The sequence below is a fragment of the Gopherus evgoodei genome, chromosome 1, assembly GCF_007399415.2.
Source record: "Gopherus evgoodei ecotype Sinaloan lineage chromosome 1, rGopEvg1_v1.p, whole genome shotgun sequence".
NCBI lineage: Eukaryota > Metazoa > Chordata > Testudines > Testudinidae > Gopherus > Gopherus evgoodei.
In genome coordinates, this window is record NC_044322.1 from 205186496 (window position 1) to 205209835 (window position 23340).

Consider the following 23340-nt stretch of genomic DNA (forward strand, 5'->3'; position numbering starts at 1 on the left):
GCAAGCATCATGAACCTTTCCTGGCCATCCCACGTGGATATTGGTGAAACGTCCCTTGTGATCCACCACTGCTTGCAGCACCATTGAAAAGTACCCCTTGCGGTTTATGTACTGGGTGCCCTGGTGCTCCGGTGCCAAGATAGGGATATGGGTTCCATCTATAGCCCCCCCTCCCCAGTTAGGGAATCCCATTGCAGCAAAGCCATCCACTATGACCTGCACGTTTCCCAGAGTCACAACCTTTCGTAGCAGCAGCTTAATGATTGCTTTGGCTACTTGCAACACAGCAGCCCCCACAGTAGATTTTCCCACTCCAAATTGATTCCTGACTGACCGGTAGCTGTCTGGCGTTGCAAGCTTCCAGAGGGCTATTGCCACTTGCTTCTCCACTGTGTGGGCTGCTCTCATCTTGGTATTATGGCATTTCAGGGCAGGAGAAAGCAAGTTACAAAGTTCAAAGAAAGTGCTCTTACGCATGCGAAAGTTTCGCAGCCACTGCGAATCATCCCACACCTGCAAACTATGCTGTCCCACCAGTCTGTGCTTGTTTCCCGGGCCCAAAATTGGCGTTCAATGGGTAGAACCTCCCCCATTACCAGCAGGAGCTCCAAAGCGCGGGGGCCCGCGGTTAGGGAGAAATCAGTGTCCATGTCCTCATCACTCTCGTCGCCGCGCTGCCATAGCTACCTCCTCCTCGCCTGCCTTTGCAGTTTATGGTTCACCATAGACTGCACGAGAATGCGCCAGGTGTTTACAACGTCCATGATTGCGCTATTGATCTGAGCAGGGTCCATGCTTGCTGTGCTATGGCGTTTGCTTTCAGTTCACCCAGGAAAAAAGGGGCGAAATGGTTGTCTGCTGCTTTCAGGAAGGGAGGGGTGAGGCTGTACCCAGAACCACCGCGACAATGATTTTAGCCCCATCAGGCACTGGGATATCAACCCAGAATTCCAAGGGGCAGGGGAGGCTGCGGGAACTGTGGGATAGCTATGGAATAGATACCCACAGTGCAACATTCCGGAAATAGACGCTAGCCTCGGACTATGGACGCACACCACCAAATTAATGTGCCTAGTGTGGACGCGTGCAATCGACTTTATAATATCTGTTTTATAAAACCGGTTTAAGTTAATTCGAAATTACCCTGTAGTGTAGACGTACCCTCAGTGGGGAAGGCAGGGGGAGGACAGATGCCTTACTGAGATGGTTTGTCTGTAAAGCGACTTTTTGAGAGGAGAAACTGCAGTTGCAGCTGCTGATACACACAATGGAGGAGGGAATGAAGATTTTGTTCAAAACCATGGTCGGTATTTATAGTGTTTCTGGACATGAATTCAGTTGCTATTTGCAGGGCTTAACTGACAAGAATCAAACTGTAGTCAAGGGAAAAAATTCAGAAAAGCAATCCAAAAATAGATCCTCTTGCCTCAGCAAAATGCAGCTCAGGGTATTTCCAGGACTTCAGCAGCATCTCATACCAGGCAAAAATTTCAACATAGTCATCTCAGACAGCAGCTGCAACACAGGGTGAAACACAGGACTGGGAAGCAAGAATTCCAGCTCTGTCACCAACTCCTTTTGTAGCCTTGGGCCAGTCTCACCCTCTGTGTTTCAGTGTCCCCATTTGTAAAGCAGGACGTAACAATCCCTCACTTCTCGGACACCCTCTTGCAGCAGCTTTGTTCCCAGGTTGTAGGAGTACCCGGCCCTCCAGGTAGGCCCCCTCTTTTGTCCCACCCCTTTTGAGGTTTCACTGTCTGTAACAATGTTCTTCACCACCATCAATACTTAAATAGTGACCCCCTCCAAATTCTCCCCCCCATGAAGATTTACTTTCTCCTCAGACTCTCACCAGAGTGGTGCCAAACAAGCGCTCCCACCGCTTACTCTCAGTCCCACTGGTTTGAGAACTCCTTCTTCCTTCCAGATTCCCTTTTACCTCTGACCTCTTAGCAAGTCAGTGACCCCTGGGATTTCTTTCCCTCATGTTCTTACTCCCTTCCCTAGCTTGCTCCCAAGCTACTTCCAGGCTCCAGCAGCTTGTTCTCTTTCTCCATTCTGGATCTGCTCTATAGGAGAGGATGCAGAGCCTTCTTACCACCACATCTTCCCACCAAATTTGTACCCAGTCACTTGGGGCTTCAGTCCCAGACTTGGGGGTTCATCCCCAGTCTGGGACTGAAGCCTTCTCACAGTTCTCTTCCCCAAGCCCTGGATTCCTGCCCAACCCTCTCTTCTCTAGGTATGTTCCAGTACAAGCTATCAAAAAGTTTTCTCTTGAGAGATTCCCCATTCTCATTTTTAATAGCACCAAAGACAATCCCCATCCTCTTAATCTGGTCCAGCAAGGGAACACCTTTCCTTAAAGGGGACAGCCACCCTGCGACATGGGGATAATAGACTTCTTTACCTCAATTCGATCCTATCTACATAGCACTTTAAAGATATAAAGCATTAAATGTTACTACTCTGATCATCAATATTTGATCATAAATTCTGACTGGTGCAAGAAAACAGCCAAACTCACATAGATACCAGAATTTCATAGAATATCAGGGTTAGAAGGGGACCACAGGAGGTCATCTAGTCCAACCTCCTGCTCAGAGCTGGACTAATCACCAGACAGATTTTTGCCCTGATCCCAGAATGGCCCTCTTAACCATTGAACTCACAACCCTGGGTTTAGCAGGCCAATGCTCAAACCACTGAGCTAGTTGTACCATCTTGTCTTTTTCCTTTCCCTAACTCCTATCCTACGCTTCCTGCAGTGGTCTCAGTGTTGCCAACACTGAGTCTCATGCTGTTTGTAGTTTTTCTTAAAGCCCCAGCTCCTGGAATCATGGGATTGTGTGAGATCTCAGCTTTAATCTAAAAAAAGTAAGTTTCTAGCTCTCATGGCTGTTTCAGAGAAAAGGTTGAATACGTGAATCCTAAAGACTCAAAGAGCAGAAAACAAATAAAAAGAACTCTACATGAATTATTTTTAAAATCTCATGATTTGAAGGTAAATCTCATAATGTTGGGGAGTTAATTCATGATTTTTGAGTGCTTTGGTTTGGCAACACTATGTTCTCTACATATGCTTCATTTTTACTCCATTCCGAGCTCTGCTGTGGAGTTTATCTTCACACATCAGCACTGCGAGGAGAGCCAATGAATGGAAGGTGCAGCTGCTCAATCTGTTTCCTCAATGTTCGCTTTGGCTTTCAGCGCAGGAAGCCTAGTGCTATAAAAAGGCACCTCCATGTACAAGGAGCTAATCAGTCAGGAGCAGGCAGAGTTGGGGTGGAGGAGAGGTGGGTAAGTGGAAGAGGGAACAGAGACATGGGCTAACAAGGATACACTGTCACAGAGAGAAACCCCCCAAGTCTGCAGCTGGGCTTACAACAGGATGGATGGAGCAAGTGAGCTGTGTGAGTGATGAAAGCAAAAGCTGACATGAATTGTGTTGGGAAGACTTTTTGTGCCTTCGTTCTGCTCACTGTCACTGTGGCCATGGTACCAATGGGTAAGTTGGACTTCTCTTTGGGACCAAGCAGCTGCTATGGATAGAGGCAAGGGGAATGTGCTAGGATATTTCCTTCACTTAAATGCTGGACCTATCAGTGCTGCTTTCATTAAATGACACAGTTGATTATGTACTGTTACTGGCATCTTAGACCTGCTCTTCATCCACTACATCGGCCTCCCATATTTAAGCCCTCCTGCAGATGTCCTGACTTTTTCTTTAAAACGGGCAAATTGTCCCATATTTTTTGTCTCTACACCCCCCTGTCCTCCATCAGTAGTGGTGGGTCCTGCTGCTGGCCAGATCCCTGCTTGCCAGCTGCCAACCCACCAGCAGTGAGTGGGGGGTCCACTGGCTGACTATGGGAGTGGGTGTGCAAGGCTGGCAATGGGGCAAAGCTGCAGCAAGCGGGGCCAGCAGCTCCCCAAGCTGGTCTGTCAGCGCAGTCCTCACTGTGTGCAGGCTCTCGCCAGCAGGGCCCCCGCCCCCGTCTCTTTTCTGGCCAGCACTGGCTGCACGCTGCAGTAACTCTAAAAGGAGATGCGGGGAGGGGAGTTCCCTGTTTGTTCTCAGAATCGCAGCACAAATTTGCTCAGCTTAGCAGTCATAGGATTTTTCTAACTACCCAGCTCCACAAATTTCACCTGGGATCTGAAAATGCAGCTGAATTATTTGTTCCTCTTCCTCCACCATTGATAGTAAAGACTATTTCACTGGAACTTAACTGTCAATGCTCGGTGAGGCAGAATAGACCCAGCTTGCTCTCCGGTGTCTGTATGGGCTTTGCAGGCCTAACAGGAGTAGAAACTAATTCTTGTCAGAGAAGTGAGCAGATATATATCAAATACAAACATTCAAATTTGGTTCTCAATAACATCAATGTAAATCTGGCATAACGCCACTAAAATCAAAGCACCTAATTCAGATTTACTCCACTGTAGCAGGGCAGAATTTAGCCTCGGGCAGGTAAAGGAAGAAAGATATGTTGACTAGAAACTATTTTCAAAGTTGGACTGTTTTTCCAGGATAACTGCATCCACACCTTAAGGCTTACACTAGCACAGCTATAATGGTAAAAAATAATCACACCACTGTCTGACATAGCTACCTCAATGTAAGTTTTATTTGTAGACCAATCCTTAGCATACAGCTCCTGCAAGGATTTTATGATTCTGCTGAGTTCCAGGATGGTAGCTTCACTCCCATTCTGGATGGAGCAGCAGGAAGTGGCTCAGAAATGTCTAACTGCTAATGTTACTCCTCCCTATCATTCATTTTCCTCACATTGCTGCCAAAGCAAGAAGGAAAAAAAAAGGAAGTTACCCCAGGAGCTCCTCCAGTATGGCTGTGCCTGCATCTCAGTCAGCTCCACTCCGCAATAATGTCTGTATACTGAAACTCGTCAGTGATTGCAGTAGGTAAGAGGTTTTGTGGAGTACGGGAGCAGAGAGGTTAATCCTATGGACTGGTGGCAAAACCAAATGTCAGGTTATCGGTCACCGTTTAAAGCTATGGATACAAGGAGATGGGTCTAGTATCTGCAGAGGTGGGATCTCACTTTGGAATGTTATATAATACTAGAGATGTTACCCCCAGTGAAACAGGGCTCTAACGCTATGACGACATTCTGGGCGACCTTTTGAAGTGTCCTTCTCTTCCCACATCTTTTCTAGAAAACATCAGAGTGTCTAAAATAGCTGGTTCCAGCGTTAATCTGACCTGTGGTGTCATTTCAAGGGGGGATCTGGTAGTAGTGACATGGAAGATAAGACCAAGGACTGGAAATCACTGCGCACTGGCATACAGAACTGATCAGAACAAGACAGACAGAACAAACTGCAGTGAGAGAATGGATTGGAAATCTAGCCCTGAAACTGATAGTGCGCTTCAGATACGGCAAGTGACACTCACGGATGAGGGATGTTATATCTGTGAAGCGGTAACTAGTGCTGAAAATTTGCGTCGTACCTACACTCTGACTGTATTAGGTAAGTAACAGTTGCTGATGTTCTTAATTGTCTACACGATCAGATTCATGCCTGACACATAAACCTCTCCTCCTCTTAGAATGCTGAGAATAAAGGCTCAGAGAATCCAAAAACTAAGGAGTTCAGGGTGTCTGCTGGGTTAATCCCCTTATGTGAATTCATTCTGGCCTCTCCTCGCATCCAGCTTCTTTACATTCTGGTCCTGTTTTCCCTCCACAAACCTTTCTCCTGGTTTCTATGGCTGGACAGGTTGGCCATGAGCTATTTTTCTACATGATGTTAACATCAATCTTTGGCTATTTGGTAGAGGGGCTTCCGTACAAACACCCCCAGCCCAAGCCATCCCCCAATGAAACTGCTTTTCAAAGGTTAATTTGGGCCCAGATCCTGAAAAGTATTTAGACTCTCAACTTCCACCGATTTCAATGACTGTTAGGAGTCTGAATACCTTTGAGGATCTGGCCCTTAGTGTTTGTGAGAAATTCCAGCATGACAGTTCTGGAGACTGAAATCCTCTCTCCACAGAACATGTATAGCAAACAAGTCAATGCCCCTTAAACCCTACTTAGTGAGGCCACTTTTAGGAATAACGATGGTTCAGTCCCCCCGTGTTCAATTGTTCTTTGGTTTCTCTTCTGAGACTAGATGCCCATTGGTGAGTCTGATAGCACCAGGACTGAGGTCAGCTCAGTTCACCTACAGCGGATAGTAATGACTTTCAATTACTGCAAACCTGATCTGGTTTAGAACTGATGAGCTATGAGTAAAAGGCTAATGGAGCCTATTACCAACCCCCTGGGACATCCAGTTCTTCCTATGCTACCCCTGTAACATTTCTGCCTCAAGCATAAAGAGGCTATTTGCTAGGAACATCATTAGTGCATTATCTTGTGCATAGCAAAGAAGGATGACTGTGGTGACCCATCTGACACGAGGGCAGTAACTAGATCAGAATACCGAAAGTTGCCCAGATAATTTTGGGAAGATTACATTAAATGATATAACCATAAGAATTTACTACTGCAAAATCAGCTAAAACAGAGGGGAAGAGAGAGACAAAGATACACCAAGGATAAGAAATATACACATACCCCTGTGTTAACTAGTACTGGAGATCAGCAGCAGATGACACAAAATGTAGATCAGGATCCAGAGCTGAACTTTGTGGATATGGAGTTTTGGATTCAGGCCCATTGCTACACACCATCCCTGAGAAAAGTGAATGAGTGGGTGAGATTGTTAAGAGTCATGACAATGAGACAATGCAGGGGAATGTGGGTGATAGACGAGTTCTTGGTTCCAGCCATTCACTTTGTGGGGTGGAGCTGGGAAGCTTGGCCAATCAAAACAGTTGAAGGAAAGGGCCTACGGAATGCACCTTTGCTTATTGTGGCTCCCGGCCTTCCTCCTCTCTGCTGTTTTCCCTAGTTCCCACTTCAGCCCTCAATATTATCTGGTTCTGACGTGATACAGGTTCTTTTCTTAGTTTTTATTCTAACTCGACAGCAGAGCATGTATGAGAGCTTATATGTCTCAAACTGAACCAGGATAAATTGCCATGTGAGGAGAGGGTACTTCATTTCCCCAAAGCCGTGTCTTGGGGTATTATCTATAGTAGTCCAAATGGTACACCGAAGGTTTCCACTCACCCTCTCATCCAAGGGATACCCCTATTTCAAGAGCTGTAAGGACTCCGCATTATCTATTTTGTCATAGCAGGTGTTTGCTATTTATTGCAATACTGTCTTCAATCCCATTCTCCTCTTTCTGCGATGTTCTTCTTGTATAGGAATGATGAAAGTTACCATCCCATGTGCTGCAAACTAACTTCAACTCTTTCCCCTTTCTCCTGTCCTGCAGTCTCTCCTGAAGTGACCTTGACCTGTTACAGTAATGGGACTGCTGTGTGCAAGGCAGCTGCAGGGAAACCAGCTGCACAGATCTCTTGGGACCCAAATGGAGATCCCAGGACTGAGCTTGAAAATCACACAGATGGGATAGTGACTGTGCTCAGTATATACAGCCCCAGAGAGACCAGTATAACCTGCCTGGTGTCTCATCCGGCTTGGAACACAAGCCAATCCAAGGAATGCCCATCAGGTAACAGAACACATCTCTTCTCTCTATTTAGTTTTCATTCATAGCTGATAAACTATGTGCTCCTCTGTTCACCAGCTCCAACAAATATTAGTGAGACGGGAGAGAGTGTGGCAGGTACCTTGTGAATTCAGCTGACCATTCCAGGTTGCTTCAGAAAATATCAAGAGAGGGAAATCTATAAAGGCTGTAGAAATACTCTCTACAATTTAAGACTGAAGTGGGCCCTTTTTCTTATCTCCTTTCTATACAAATGTCTAACCTATGGGACTGGGTCAGTTAGGGGACTGTTCAATGGCTATGGAGCCTTTCACAGTGACATCACCAGGGCACATTTGGCCCAGCTTGATAAAGACCAAGAGTCAGTGACTTATGTGATATCATGACTTGGGCCATGAAGACTCAACTATCCTACTCCCTCTCTGGAGGTGCTCCCTCTGGGTCAGGATTGTGGTACTTTATTGGGTGTGGGAAGGCATTGATGGGACCTGAGTCACATTTGTCAGTTGCTTGTATGGACAAGATGTTCAACTGAAAGAGAAGCATAAACAAAATTTTTTGGGGATGCAAATACAAATCCTGCCACCAGGATTGTGAAAGGAAGAGGGGAGGAGAGCACATTCTAGAAAGAGCACCTGAACAGTTAATGTCCGTTATCTGGACTATTTTATTTATTTTCCTTGCTCTTTTGCTCTGAAGTCATATAGGAGATAGCCTGAATGGTGAGATATGAAGAGTCCTTCAGAGCATCATGATCTAGTAGTTATAGTGCATGATTGGCCATTAGGAGATATGGTTCCATTTCCAGATTGAAATCTCCAGGCATGACCTTGGACAAGCTATTTAACCTCTTTGCCTCAGTTTCCCCTTCTGTCAAGTGAGGATACTATTTATTTTACAGGCAGGCTATGAGGTATAATTAATGTTTAAAGCACCTTGTGAGCCTCAGGTGGACACAATAAAGGAATTGATCAGTGAGGAAATAACTGAAATGGTGATTCTCCCTATTTAGAAAATCATGATTCTCTCTTATTAGACAATGGAAACATGTTTCTTCGACATTTCTCCATCTGTGCTGGTCTCCTGGGCATCTTCTTCATTCTGGTTTTCGTTTTCTTTTGTAAGCTCCACTGTGGCAGGTATGTATGATATGTCACTAAGGAATCAGTTTGTCTAGAGTTGAGAGGAAACTTAAGGTGTTATTTGATATCAGATCAGATGACATCCAAGCAGCTCTGATTCTGTCACATTCACACTGGATGTGGCATGATGTGGCACAAAGAGGCACAATGTATCTAAGTGAATGATACACTGGTGGACGAGGTGGCAATGGGACACAAGATGCCATCTCCTGACTCCAGGGAAGCTTCTTGTCAGTACGGAGAGCTGGCAAAGTTGTTCTCTACATACTACAGAATCTCTCAATTTGCTTCTTTGAGCCAGCTCCTTGGGGGATCAGTTTCCCTACCAAACAGATGTCACCCAGTTCTGGAGGACGGAGCACGACTGTCCTGTCAGAAGGTTAATAAAGCTGAATCAAGCAGCAGAATCTTTATTCGTTTGTTGCGGGAGGGACGCTGCTGGCTGGAGCTGCACTTCAGTTCCATCAGACCTTGCTTAAATGAGTCAGAGGGATGCAGTTCCAGGGTAAAGCAGCAGGGAGCATTGTATTTAAATATACACAATTTGTAACTGGGACGTTCTTTCCTGGTGTTGGTGGTATTCCAGGAGAACCCCTCACTCAGCTCCTCTCCCCCCTAGTCCAAGCTCCAACTGCTTAGCCTCATGTCCTCCTCCTCCTCCCTCAGAAGGGGATTAGTTCATGTAGAGTAAAGCTTACTCAGGGCAAAGCTCTGATCCCTCCAGAGGACCTTGTCTCCGCTATTCTGCTCCCCCAATGGGCTTGGGGCTCCCACAGGCAGGAGTAAAGATTTCACAAATGTAGTCAGGAGATCAAAACATCAGAGTCAAGAGCCACCCAGTGAAGGATCTAAGAGATGACATTTAGCCTCCTTCTTGATGACTTGAGGAAGAAGGGGTTCATTAGTTGTGGATTACAGACTCTCTCAATAGCAGGGTCCTCGTGCTCCAAGATGTGTGGTCTTAGTGGCCCAGCCTAACACTGAAGGTAGAATTTGTTATACTTTTTTCTGTCCTTTTTTCCTCTTTTCCCCTCAACAGAATTTGTTATTAACCCAAAATCCCTGAGACTGCTCCCACACACAACGTGCAGGTAAGGAAGATGATGTAAGTCAGATGTCATTAAATCCGAGATGTGCTGCCAAAGTAACTGGGAACAGTTTTATATATTAAGGGAAGCTGTCATATTTTGGCTATCCCTGCTTTTTGCAGGTGCAATTGTTCCACAAACTGTTGCTTGACAAAAGCAGGACAGAGTCCATCTGCACTCCGAATACCAAGATTCGGACTTGTAACATGTGCCTGTAGTGCACTGCCACAGTCAAGACTCAAACTCAAAAAGCAGCAGCTCTGACAATTCCCCCTGATCATGCCAGGAAGAGCTGTGCTGAGTATAACTGTGATATAGCTAGTGGCTGGGGGAGGGGGTTGTTTTGAAATTTTTTCTTATTGCTCTAAATGAGAAGTAACTTTGTTTTTTAATTTACAAAAGGAAAGCTGTCATGTAACAAAATGAACTGTGAATCTGAAAAAGGCAAAAAATTCTAAATGGCCAGATCTGTAATTTACATCCCTTTAAGGCGCCGTTATGGCTAGAGCAGTGTCAAGAGTCCTTAGCGAAACTGAGAGTCAGACCCACACTTTAACAATAGTTAGCTCTGATGTGATCAAATCATGTTACAGTAGAGGTGAGCTGACTAAGGACAGGAGAGGTTAGACAGGTCAGTGCTTAGAGTGCTAGCCATGGGGTCTAGTGAACTGATATCAATTCCTTTGTCTACCACACACTTCCTGTGGTGACTTTGAGCAAGTCACTTAGGCCCAGAATTGTAAAGGTATTGAGGCATTTCTGCCCTCAGCGGTGCAACATCTAACTGATTGAGGAGCCCAAGTCTCATTTTCAAAAGGCATTCGGGCATTTAGGAGCCTATATACGATTGATTGTTTTTGCTGCCACATCAGGAAATACTCATTAGCACAGATTGGAACTTAATCTTATTTTGCAGCTTTAGCCTGGTTTATTATTATTTATTACTGGTTTGCAATAGAACCTCTAGGCACCAACTGAGATCAGGGCCCCAATTTGCTCAGTATTGTACAAAGACATAGTGAGAGGCTGTCCCCAAAGATCTTATAGTCCAAATAGGTAAGAGAGACAGAGCATTGATGAGAAAACAGAGGTGAAGTAAACGTCTCCAGTTCACTCAGCAGGTCAGTAACAGAACCAGGCATCGATCCCAGTTTTGAGCCCCACTCCATTGTGCTAGGCACTAGACCATGCTGCCCTTGATAGCTCTATCTGTAAGGCAGACCTGCCATCAACTGTTTCCATAGCATCAGCCTGTGATCATTCAGATATCCGCGGAGCCCTGCGTTTCTGACATTTAGGGGAGGGGAAACATGTTGCTCTGTTCAGACTTTCAGAGTCTGGAAAGAACTTTATTTCCAAACGAATCCAGTCCTGGTGCTCACAGTTATGGCCTTTGATTTACTAGGATAGTAATGAGCAGCAGGAATTTGAGCCCTACGCCAGCTATTTGCAGAAGGAAAATGTGATCTACAACACAGTGTATGAAGTAACAGTGAGTGAAGACCTCCAACTAGGGCTCCAGTCAGCAACATGAGAATCCACCTGGGCCCAACTCACCACCTGTGTTAAGAAGGGGAACAGGTTGCAAGGAAGATTAATGATACTTGATTCCTTCCAGAAGAGGATCTCCATCATCAAACACTTTCCTCATGGGATTCTGGGAAGCAAGGATCTGCATAGCCACTGGGTGCCTCCAAACATATCTGCTTGCTGATCAATTCCTCTCATTTCCTCTTTCCCTTTTTGTCTCCCCATCTCCCCATCCTGGGAACTGAGTAGCACTGTGAAGGACGGAGTGACCTGCTGCCACTGGTTTCACCATGGACAGCTCTTGTGCTCACAGGTCCCCACCGGCTGTCCTGACTTTAGCAATCCAAAAATCTGACATTCGCTTTTAGGCATTAGTTCTGGGCCCCTTTGGGAGGGGGAGCAGAGTGAAACAGCCACTGACCAACTGCAAGTCTACTGTAATAGTAAGGGCATTGGTTCAATAGAGGATAAATCAGCTGGGATGGGAGATAGATTTTAATCAACAGAGTATCTTCTTATCCATCCAATCCTGAGAAGCAGCACTATCTGTTGAGGAGGTCCATTGGATAGGAAGATGATTCACAGACATGCTGAATAACTGGTCACATCTCCCATTGAACACAAAATGTTTTCTATAGTTTGTACTTACAAGTCATTCTCAGGAGTTTTCCGCTAGTGGAATCTCCTCCTTCAGGGAGCACAGGCATTAACATACTCCATTACTCGGTTTCTAACAGTGGCCAATGCCAAATGTTTCAGGAAAAGAAGCAAAACATCGATAATGCGTCTACTGAGATTGTGCAATAATGGACCAAGCCAGGGTAATTTCTTCCTGTCCTCAGCTGGTACTTGGTTTGTCTTGAAACATAAGGCTTGCTGGCCCTTGTAATATTTATTTTAGCTAATGTTAATTGCAGAGGGTGGTTTCAATTATATGCTGAGACCTGACCTTGAATCTTATTAAGCTATTTTGTCTAAATATAATTGCAATACAAGGTTAATTTACTTCATATAAGAGGAGTTTATCCTTATGGACAGAGATAAAAAGGACAAGGCAGTTGTCCTGTCTACCAGTGTTTCTTAACCTTATTGGGTGGGTGAGCCCTTATTTGATGTCAAAAAATGTCATGACCTCTTTACTGTACTATAAATGTAAGTAAAAAATGTATTAATGCTAAGCCTGTATGATCTGTTTGTGTGTACTTATTGAGAAGTTGACAGAGGTCACCTGACCTTGAAGGGTAGGGGTGTGCAGGCCAGGGATGGGGATAGAGGGGGAGGAGGAGGAAGAGGAGGAAAGAGAGAAGATTTTCTTTGCTTTGGACTGTAATACAATTTTCAACCATTTGTGATCCCCCGATAGCCTTTTGTGACCCTCCTGGTTGAGAGAAACATGGCTCTCTATTGGTCTCCTTTCCAAGCTGCTGTAAACAGCCCTAGACTCAAACCTTTCCTCCTGTGGAAGAGCTACCCCACTCCTCAATCTCCTAAACACACCTGTTGTACTTCTCCATTTCTGATATGTCCTTTTTGCATGGAGGTGACCAGAGCTGGACACTGAATTCACAGTGAGGGAGTATCTTGGACTTGGAATTTCCCAGGAACCTAAAGGAGTTTAGCACCCAACTCCCAATGGATTGGGACATGGCCACCAAACTCCTCTAGGCTTCATTGAAAGTCCAAGTCATCATGGAAGTGATGCTGTCATAATGATCTGTTGCTGTCTTAATATAGCCAGAGATTCATTCTCTTTTTGCCCGCCACTGGGTGTTGAGCCGTCACCCTCACTGCATTGTCAACAAGAGCAATTTTTTCCCCTTGTTGTCCAGCAGTGTATAGCAGATTGCTTCTTTCAATGTAAACTACCTTGCATGTGTCTATATTGGATTCCACCTGCAAGCCTGTTGCCAAGTTACCTAGTTTTATTAGGCCTTTCTGGAATTATTCATACACCTTCATGTTCTTGACTACATCAATTTAATTTTTTCCAGACCCAGTCTCTTGCTGCTATTAAACAGACTGGTTTTTCTCACAGAGTATTGCAGACTGTTTTTTCTCACATATCTCAGAAGGTAAACAACTAATTGAAAAAGTGACTGATTGAACAGATGTTCTTTGCGTCAGCACTTCTGATGGCTCAACAGTATCTGCAATATCTAAATTTTCAGTTAAAAAACAAACACTAAATCAAATGACATTATTCTTGCCCTTCTCATATATCCCACAGATTGCTCTCCCATCAAATCTAGTATTCCACCCGAAGGTAAAGTCGACGGGAGAGCATCTCCTGTCAACCCAGCATGGTGTAGACACTGCAGTAAGTTGACCTAAGCTACGTCGACTCCAGCTACGTTATTGACATAGCTGGAATTGTGTAACTTATGTCGACTTAACCCCGTAGTGTAGACCTGCCCTAAGAGTTATGTTTACCCAGGAAGGAAAGAGAAGTAACTCTATATGATATGTTCTGTTATAACTAGAGAGATTGAATGTTAAGTACTCACATAAACAGCCCATGCAATCTAGACTAAGAATGATTCACAGAAAGTATTTGGCAAAGAATTTTGAATGGTGAATTAATTTAAGACAAACCTTTACTTCCAAGGCCCTTCATGGCCTATTTCTCATTTGCTATTGAGAGGTCAACTCTTGCCTCCACTTGGCCCATGATGCCAGTCTCCATCATCAGAGCCAGTGCCAGGATATTTTGCAACATAGGCAAAACTTCCACCTTGCGTCCACCTCCCCCGTCAGCATCACTTATTAAAAACTTGCAAAAATGAATACTATATAATGTGGCATTGTTCATTAGAATATATACACGTTTGGTTTGAAAATGTATTAATTTAATTATAGACTCAGACTCTAGGACTGGAAGGGACCTCGAGAGGTCATCGAGTCCAGTCCCCTGCCCTCATGGCAGGACCAAATACTGTCTAGACCATCCCTAATAGACATTTATCTAACCTACTCTTAAATATCTCCAGAGATGGAGATTCCACAACTTCCCTAGGCAATCTATTCCAGTGTTTAACTACCCTGACAGTTAGGAACTTTTTCCTAATGTCCAACCTAAATCTCCCTTGCTGCAGTTTAAGCCCATTGCTTCTTGTTCTATCATTGGAGGCTAAGGTGAACAAGTTTTCTCCCTCCTCCTGATGACACCCTTTTAGATACCTGAAAACTGCTATCATGTCCCCTCTCAGTCTTCTCTTTTCCAAACTAAACAAACCCAATTCCTTCAGCCTTCCTTCATAGGTCATGTTCTCAAGACCTTTAATCATTCTTGTTGCTCTTCTCTGGACCCTCTCCAATTTCTCCACATCTTTCTTGAAATGCGGTGAAATTATGTAGTCTACATATTTAATGAAAATAAATGAATAACCTGACAGAGCTGACATTGTTATTGTTTTCACTTTGCACAACATAGCATGGATCTTAAAATAAACCACAATACATTGTCACAGAGTTACATGTTATAATTTAGAATTTATTTTTCCACGGGGAAGGGAAGCACACTGGGTTCAGTAAGTGGGGGTTCGGGTTTGGCTGGGGAGGGGAAGGGAAGCAGACCAGATTCAGTCAGTGATGGTTTGAGTTTGGCCTGGAGGAGAAGGAAGCAGACTGGGTTTGGGCCAGTGGGGGACTGGGTTTGTCTGGGGAGCAGAAGGGAAGCAGACCAAGTCTGGTGGGATTGGGTTAGGTGGGGAAGGGAAGTAGACCAGGTTCGGTCAGTGGGGATTCAGGTTTGGCTGGGGAGGGAAAGAGAAGCAGACTAGGTTTGGGTGTGGAGGGGGGTGGCGGGCAGGGTAGGATTCAAAGAGCCGTAAGGTGAACTGGGCACTCTCCTCTCCAGTCCCTTGCATGCAGCAGCAGCGGGCCAAGTGCACTTGCAACAGGGCAATGGGAGAATGTAGCCTGCTTTGCCTTCACGAGTCCATCCTGCGCCCGGGCTGGGGAGTTGAATGCTGGGCTCTCACTCCAGCAGGTGGGCATGGGGGAGGCAGGACTGTGAAGGCAGAGAGTGCATGACAGTCACGCCAAAGCAGGGTCAGGAGGGTAGAAAGCTGGGGCGCAGGAAGGTGGGTTAAAGGGGCTTAGCCACCCCTCTATGCAAGAGAGCCTGCAGAGCTACCAGCTGCGGCCTCCCTCCCTTCTCTCCCCAGGGAGCAGAGCCTCTGCCCTGGAAAACCTGCAGCCCACTCTCTGAGGAGCATGCCACGTGCCAACCGGCCCTGCTTGCACGACACTGACAGCACAGCTCAGCCCCAGCTGGGGGGTCTTAAATTTCCCGCTGCAAGCTGCTCCACTCTCCTTCTGTCTGCTGCTGTGCAATCTACGAGACAGAGGAGCTAGTACTGTAATAATGTACCTACTAACACAGCAATCTGTACAATTATCGATTCACAATCAAAGGACTTCCCTGGTTTTCTAAATGGCAGGAGACAGGAGTCGGGGAGCAATTCACTGGGAGCATGGTTCTCATCACGTCCTCCTCCCTATAGTCTGCGATCTAATCAAAGGACTTCTCTGGCTTTCTAAATGGCAGGAGTTGGAGGGCAATTCATTGGGGGTGTGGTTCTTATCTACGCACCCCTACAGTCTGCGATCTGCAGCCTGCAGCTTGATTGCTATCTGGTCCTATTTTTAAGCAACGCTTTTTCGGGTGCACCCTAGGCAGCTGCCTAGTTTGCCTAGTGCTTTCACCGGCCCTGTCCATCATCCACTTGTTAAATTTTCAAACAAGAACCTTCCTGCGTTCTCTCCTGCTGCCCCTCACACTTGGGAGAAACTACCCATAAACATCTGCAAAACGAACTCATTATCCTCCTTCAAAGCCACCCTGAAAAGTCCCTTTTGCCTTGATGCCTATTAAAAACTTGACAACAGTGAGGCAGCTGGTATGCAGAGATAACTGCCTATCATCCTGACCAGTATTGTCTCATTTTCCTGTCATGCCCCCTCTGTCGGACCATAGCCATCTGTTATCTTGTCTTATACTGAGATTATAGGCTCTTTGGGGAAGGGATAGTCTTTTTGTTCTGTGTTTGTACAGCATCTAGCGCACTGGGTCCTGATCTGTTCCTAGGGCTCTTTGGCACCACAGTAATACAAATAAATAATAATAAGATTCTCACACATAATTCACAAACAGAACAAGAGGTTAACTTTGTCGAGTACGTTATTCAGTACAACTTATTCCATTTGCTCCAGTAGAGAATGGCCTTTCTGAACCTGATCTCCCTTGCCTAAAAGGTTCCTTGCTATCCAATGAAAATAAACACTGCTGCACTACAAACTGAGACTCCGCAGTGGCCTCTGTCTAGCATGCATTGTGCATGGATCCAAGATCATTTCATACACTTTGGAAAGCTATGTTTTTCAGACACAAAAAGCAATGTTCAGCCAGAATGACTGAGCAGGGCAACTCATTCCATAGCACCTTGCTGATGCCAACAAGGTGTCCCATCTGCCTGTGAAGAGTTTATCCCTCTTGTTCTGTGTATCAGTCACACTCTCCCCACTTTGTATTCTCACTGACTTCCTGGTCACCGTGGAGCTCATATCATCTTAAATGCCCAGGCAGCTGAGAGACATGAGCCTACAAGGGAAGACCAGCAGGGAAGGGGAAAGAACCAGTTCAAGTGCCCACAATAAACTTCTAGGTCTTCTGTGAGCAGAAAAGGTGCACCAGATACTGAGCTGATGCGGAAAAAGTGGCTGAACCTCAAGATCCAGAAGTCTGGAGCTGTGCCCAAAGTCAGCCCAGAAAAGGAAGGAGAAGATGTGTGCCTAGTCCTCCCAGTGTGTGTATATAAACCCCGGTGCCTGATTATAAGCAGGTTAGTCCCAGCAGTGCAAGTAGGGCATACCACCAGCAAGATATTTATAGCTGGTACGGTGTACCAGAACAACATGTCGGCACCTCCTTTCTCTGGCGCAGCTGTACTGCACCACCCCCAGCCCTTCCACGCAGGGTCTCATCCATCTGTACAGCAGCCTCACCAGAGGACAGGGCTGGACTGAGGATGGTACAGCCACCTGGTGGTCCCACATTCTGCTCCTTTCCCTGCTGCGGTTCCTGGGAGAGACTGTTGCTGTACATTTACAGACAGAGGAGACCCTGCGTGGAAGGACTGGAGCAGTAGAGCCGTGTCGGAGGAGCTGCGGGCATGGGACTATCCAGCAGTCCCACATTCTGCTCCTTTCGCCAGCGCAGTGGGAGGAGGACAGAGCCCCCCTCCATGGATCACGGGGAGGGGAGGGGATGAGGAGAGCATTGGGACCCTGGGATGTAAGAAATGGATTCCACTTGCAGCACTGGTACAGGCAGAACTAGAAACCAGAACGGCCTCCAGGGAAACCAGGGAAGATCCCATTTGAAACTTCAGAGGATTCAAATGTACAAAAAGTTTCAGAAAAAGTGTAAGCCCCCTCTTCCCATCACTCCTCTCAAAAAACCTTTAGCCCTCTTTATAAACCAGAAAGAAGCAGAAAGAAGAATATGAGCACAATTTTAAAAAGAAAATCCTTTGCAGGTCTCCTTTAAGAGTATGTTTTCTTTTGTAATTTGGCTTTAACTTTAAAATGAAAATACTACAGTCTACACTTATATAGCGGGTTTCATCCTGAAGGATTCCAAATGAAAATACTAGAGTCTTACACTTATACTACAATGCAGTCATCTCTGAGGCTGAATACAGCAGCTGTACAAAACTGCTCAGCAATTCAACCGTTTTATGACAGAAAGTGAAGACGTGAGGGAAACGTAACCTCTATTAAACAACAGCACTTCCTGCAGCACACTGGGTTTTCTTTCAAGGTCTCCCATCCAAATGCTGATCAGGTCCAGCCCTGCGTTAGTATGGAAGATGAGCTCACATGCTGATGCTAATGAGGTAAATGAGGCTGAGCTGCTAACTTTCCCAAGGTTGAAAGTCTACAAGCACTGCCACGTGTATGCAATGAGCATGGAAAGGCTCTTCAAAACAGAAATAAAAGCAACATACTGACCAGGGAATTCTGTTGTAGGGAGTCAGTATTTGCTACATCAAAGCCCTGGTCTACACTATGCGTTTAAACCGATTTTAGCAGTGTTAAACCAATTTAACGCTGTACCCGTCCACACTACGAGGCCTTTATATCGATATAAAGGGCTCTTTAAACCGATTTCTGTACTGCTTCCCGACGAGAGGAGTAGCGCTAAAATCGGTATTACCATATTGGATTAGGGTTAGTGTGGCCGCAAATTGACGGTATTGGCCTCCGGGCGGTATCGCACAGTGCACCACTGTGAGCGCTCTGGACAGCAATCTGAACTCGGATGCAGTGGCCAGGTAAACAGGAAAAGCCCCGCGAAATTTTGATTTTCATTTCCTGTTTGCCCAGCGTGGAGCTCTGATCAGCATGGGTGGCAATGCAGTCCCAAATCCAAAAAGAGATCCAGCATGGACCGTACGGGAGATACTGGATCTGATCGCTGTATGGGGAAACAAATCTGTTCTATCAGAGCTCCGTTACAGAAGACGAAATGCCAAAGCGTTTGAAAAAAAAAATCTCCAGGCTACACAGTGCTGTGTGACAAGTGTAATGGGAAGCCAGAGACTGAAATGGACGCTCAGGGAGGGAGGGAGGGGGTACTGAGGACTCCAGCTATCCCACAGTCCCCAGCAGTCTCTGAAAATATTTGCATTCTTGGCTGAGCTCCCAATGCCTGTAGATTCAAACACATTGTCCGGCGTGGTTCAGGGAATAGATCAATTTACTCCCCCTCTCCTCCACATGTGAAAGAAAAGGGAAAGAAATCGTTTCTTGACTTCTTTCAATGTCACCCTATGTCTACTGAATGCTGCTGGTAGACGCGATGCTGCAGCAGTGAAAAGCAGTATCCGCTCCTCTCCCCTACCCGGTGGCAGACGGTGCAGTAGGACTGGTAACCGTCCTTCTTATCAACCCGTGAGTGCTCCTGGCTGGCTTCAGGTGAGGCTGGCCGGGGGCGCCTGGTTGAAAATAGGAATGATTCTCAGTCATTGCCAGTAGATGGGACAGAACGGCTGGTAACCGTCCTCATCATAGAAACTGGGGGCTGAGCTCCATCAGCCCCCTCCCTTTCCTGTGTAAAGAAAAGATTCTGTCCTGCCTGGACTGTCACAGCAGCGGCATGCTGAGTTCCTCTCCCCTGCACCGCTTAATGTCCTGCCTGGACTGTCATAGCACCGGGAGGCTGCCTCTCCCTCATTTTATCTCACTAACAAGTCACTATTTGTTATTCCTGCATTCTTTATAACTTCATGATGCAAATGGGGGGGACACTGCCATGGTAGCCCAGGAAGGTTGGGGGAGGAGGGAAGCAACGGGTGGGGTTGTTGCAGAGGCATCCCCTGTGAATGGCATGTAGCTCATCATTTCTGCGGGATCTGACACGGAGCAGCTGTGCTCTCTGATATACTGGTTCTCTAGTACACTTGCCCCATATTCTAGGCAGGACTGACTCTATTTTTAGAAACCATAAAGGAGGGATTGACTCGGGGAGTCATTCCCAGTTTTGCCATTGCACCCCCGGCCGATCTCAACCAGGGGCACCCATGATAGCAGCAGACAGCACAGGAGGACAGATAACCGTCATCTCATTGCCAATTTACACCAGCAGCAGACGGTACAGAACAACTGATAACCGTCTCTGCTATCATGCAAAAGCAAATGAATGCTGCTGTGTAGCGCTGGAGTATCGCCTCTGTCCGCGGCGTCCAGTACACATATGGTGACTATAAAAAAAAAAAAAAAAAAGCTGAACAGGCTCCATGGTTGCTGTGCTATGGCGTCTGCCAGGGCAATCCAGGGAAAAAGGGGCGCGAAATGATTGTCTGCCGTTGCTTTCCCGGAGGAAGGAATAACTGACGACATTTACCCAGAACTACCCGCGACAATGATTTTTGCCCCATCAGCCACTGGGCTCTCAACCCAGAATTCTAAGGGGCGGGGGAGACTGCGGGAACTATGGGATAGCTACAGAATAGCTACCCACAGTGCAACGCTCCGCAAATCGACACTAGCCTCGGACCATGGATGCACACCACCGAATTAATGTGCTTAGTGTGGCCGCGTGCACTCGACTTTATACAATCTGATTTATAAAACCGGTTTATGTAAAATCGGAATAATCCCGTAGTGTAGACGTACCCAAAGTCTTCAATTATTTGGCTCCAGTTACAGCAAAATATTATTTTGCCTTATAAAATCTTCATTGTGTACCTTGGAATGGGAAAACCACAAGATCACGTACAGATCTTCTATTTGAGGAGGAGATAGAGCTAATATCTTGGCTTAAGAAGCTGCAATAAAGAAGATGAACTGGAATAGGAAGAGTTTTTAAAGAGCAATCCAGAAAGAAATCTCTTCCCCCTTTGCCCCCTTCCCTCCCCACAAAAAATAAATTAAATTTTTTTTTAAAATCAAGAAATGGACACCAGCCATATTGGGGCTGAAGGGAAGAGAGAACATTTGCAACATTTTCCATTGTCGCTTTTCAATTTACAATCAGATTCTATTGGCTTCAGTCATCCCATTAAGGGTGCAAATCTCAAATCACATACAGTACAGTGCTTAATTTCTTTTAATGGTAGAGGATCGTATTCCCCTGTATCATGGCAAGGGATTAAAATAAACCATGCCAGGTAAGAGGTGAATGTGAAACCAGATGTTGGTGGCAAACTCTTTTTTTTTTTCCTTCAGATTTCCATCCAAAACATTCCTACTTTGGTAGTCCAGCCAGAGGACTTTGAAATCATAGTAAATATGCTGTTCAGTTCTGACCTCTGCAGGACAGTAGAACAAATGTAAGACTTGCTAATAGCAGCTGTTCTTAGGAAAATTGTTTTGCCTTTTGGGTTGTCATCAGCCCCTAGATGGGCTGTGCAAATAGATTCCGTCTGGGAGCTTTTGCTATTATTTTGCTGATATCTGCTTTTTAATTATGTGAAATTTTGTTGTGGGGGAACAAGGTGATCTGGGGTTTTGATGATCTTCCTTTCAGCAGACTGAAGGTATGGCTCAAAGGGACTGGTAACAGGAGACAGTGCTCTTCACCCTAACCGTGTGCCTTAAAGGCACCCATCAATTGGAACTGATTGATGGTTGCTGGTTATTTTATTATTATTTTTAATCATGTTTATTATGGTAATGCTTAGGGACCATCCCAGAATGAGGCCCTACTGTGCTAACAATCTAAATAGACACGACAGACACAAGGGAGGAGGGAGAAGTAGAACATAATTACCATTTGATGGCAGCTTGGTGGCTATGCAAAGCTAGAGGGATTTTAGCCTGTGTATGAAAACCTGGGAAAGCCAAGGCACCTTGTGCCTTAAGAATCTGCCAGCCTGTTTACCACTCAGGGTGAGAATTTGCTAGTGTGTTAAGATCAGTTTGCGGGTTTTGTTTATTTACGAAGGTAATCTGCTTTGATCTATTTGCTATCATTTATAACTGGGTGGCCAACCTGTGGATCCAGAGTTCAGAAGTTAATATGCAGCTCCTTGTACAGGAACCTACTCTGGGGCTAGAGCTACAGGTGCCAACTTTCTAATGTGCCGGGGGGGTGCTCACTGCTCAGCCTCTGGCTCTGTCACAGGCCCTGTCCTCACTCCATCCCTTCCCACCCCCTCCCCTGAGCCTGCCATGCCCTCACTTCTCTCCTAACCCCAGAGCCTCCTGCATGACACAAAACAGCTGATTGGGAGATGAGGGGAGGAAGGGGGAGGCACTGATTGGCGCGGCTGCTGATGGGTGGGGGGCTCTGGGAGTGGAGCTGGTGTGCTGATGTGAAGGCTGCTGATATATTACTGTGGCTCTTTGGAAATGTTCTTTGGTAAATTCTGGCTCCTTCTCAGGCTCAGGTTGGCCACCCCTGACTTATAATCTATCTTTTGTAGTTAATAAACTTGTATTTTTTTTCATCTAACGCCAGTGTGTGGAAATTATAACTTGGAGCAGAAAGTTGTTGCATCTCTCTCTCCACATTAAGGGAGGAGCAAATTTTATGATCTTACGCTGTACAGTGGCTCCCTGTGCAGCACAAGACGGTATAATTTTGGGTTTACACTCCAGAGGGGGTACGTACCTTAGCAACTGGGAAGTGCCTTAACTGAGCCTTCCCATGCAGAGTTGATTTCAGCATCTGTGTGTGAAACTGCAGCTGGGTGTGTCCCTATCTGTGTGTATGCTGGTGACAGAGCAAGCTTGGAGAGCTTGGCAACTTATCACAACCCCACATTTTGAAAGGGAGCCCAGGCAAGAGGGTCAGGCAGGCTCAGTGATACCCCAGTTCCAAGTGGCACCCAAGGGGCTTGGAGTGTGGGGGGGAGAAGAGGGGGAAACCTGTCACAAGTACAACCTATCTGGAATCACTGAGAAATGACAAAACCCTCTGTGTCATTTAACAGGTATATCACCAATTCTGGAAGAAATCCACAGTGGGATTAGTCAGGCATAGGTACATTGAAAAGAGAACTCAAGTAGCTTAGATGCAAGGCATTGATTGTGTGAAAAAGCAAATCTACTCTTCAGAATATTTCCCTGCAATATCAGAAACCTAAACATCACAGCATTACGCTAGTGCATGAGAACCAGAAAGTAAAATAGAGCCATCTAGTTTCACTGTCTATGGCAAAAGATAGAACAGAAGTGGTGAAAGTAAGTTATTTCAGCTTTCATAGTTTTGGCGTTACCAGTAATAAAGATATGCTTTAGTCCAACAAATTATTGAGCTCAATACAGGAGTAGCTGGGTGAAATTTTATCACCTGTGTTACACAGGAAGTTGAACTAGATAACCTAATGCTCACTTCTGGCCTTAAAAACGAAGTATCTAACTCTGAAGTCATACAGGGAAACAAATGTTTTAAGCTATGATATTTAGCCTGAAGATGCCCTTGTACCAGCTTCAAGCATTTTCCAGTGTCTCTTGAACACTGCAGCCTAGCAATAGCT

The 23340-nt window shown here is 45.7% G+C and overlaps 1 protein-coding gene across 1 annotated transcript; it reads left to right on the plus strand.

The window, feature by feature from the left end:
- The first annotated feature begins 3277 nt into the window (after nt 1-3277).
- On the plus strand, nt 3278-11326 carry LOC115634901 (cell surface glycoprotein CD200 receptor 1-A-like). The gene is made up of 6 exons (XM_030532908.1): nt 3278-3508; nt 5182-5496; nt 7357-7596; nt 8630-8732; nt 9775-9826; nt 11229-11326. Exons 1-5 carry the CDS (start codon nt 3421-3423, stop codon nt 9785-9787), a joined length of 759 nt encoding a protein of 252 aa, XP_030388768.1. The 5' UTR covers nt 3278-3420; the 3' UTR covers nt 9788-9826; nt 11229-11326.
- The last annotated feature ends 12014 nt before the right edge of the window (nt 11327-23340 follow it).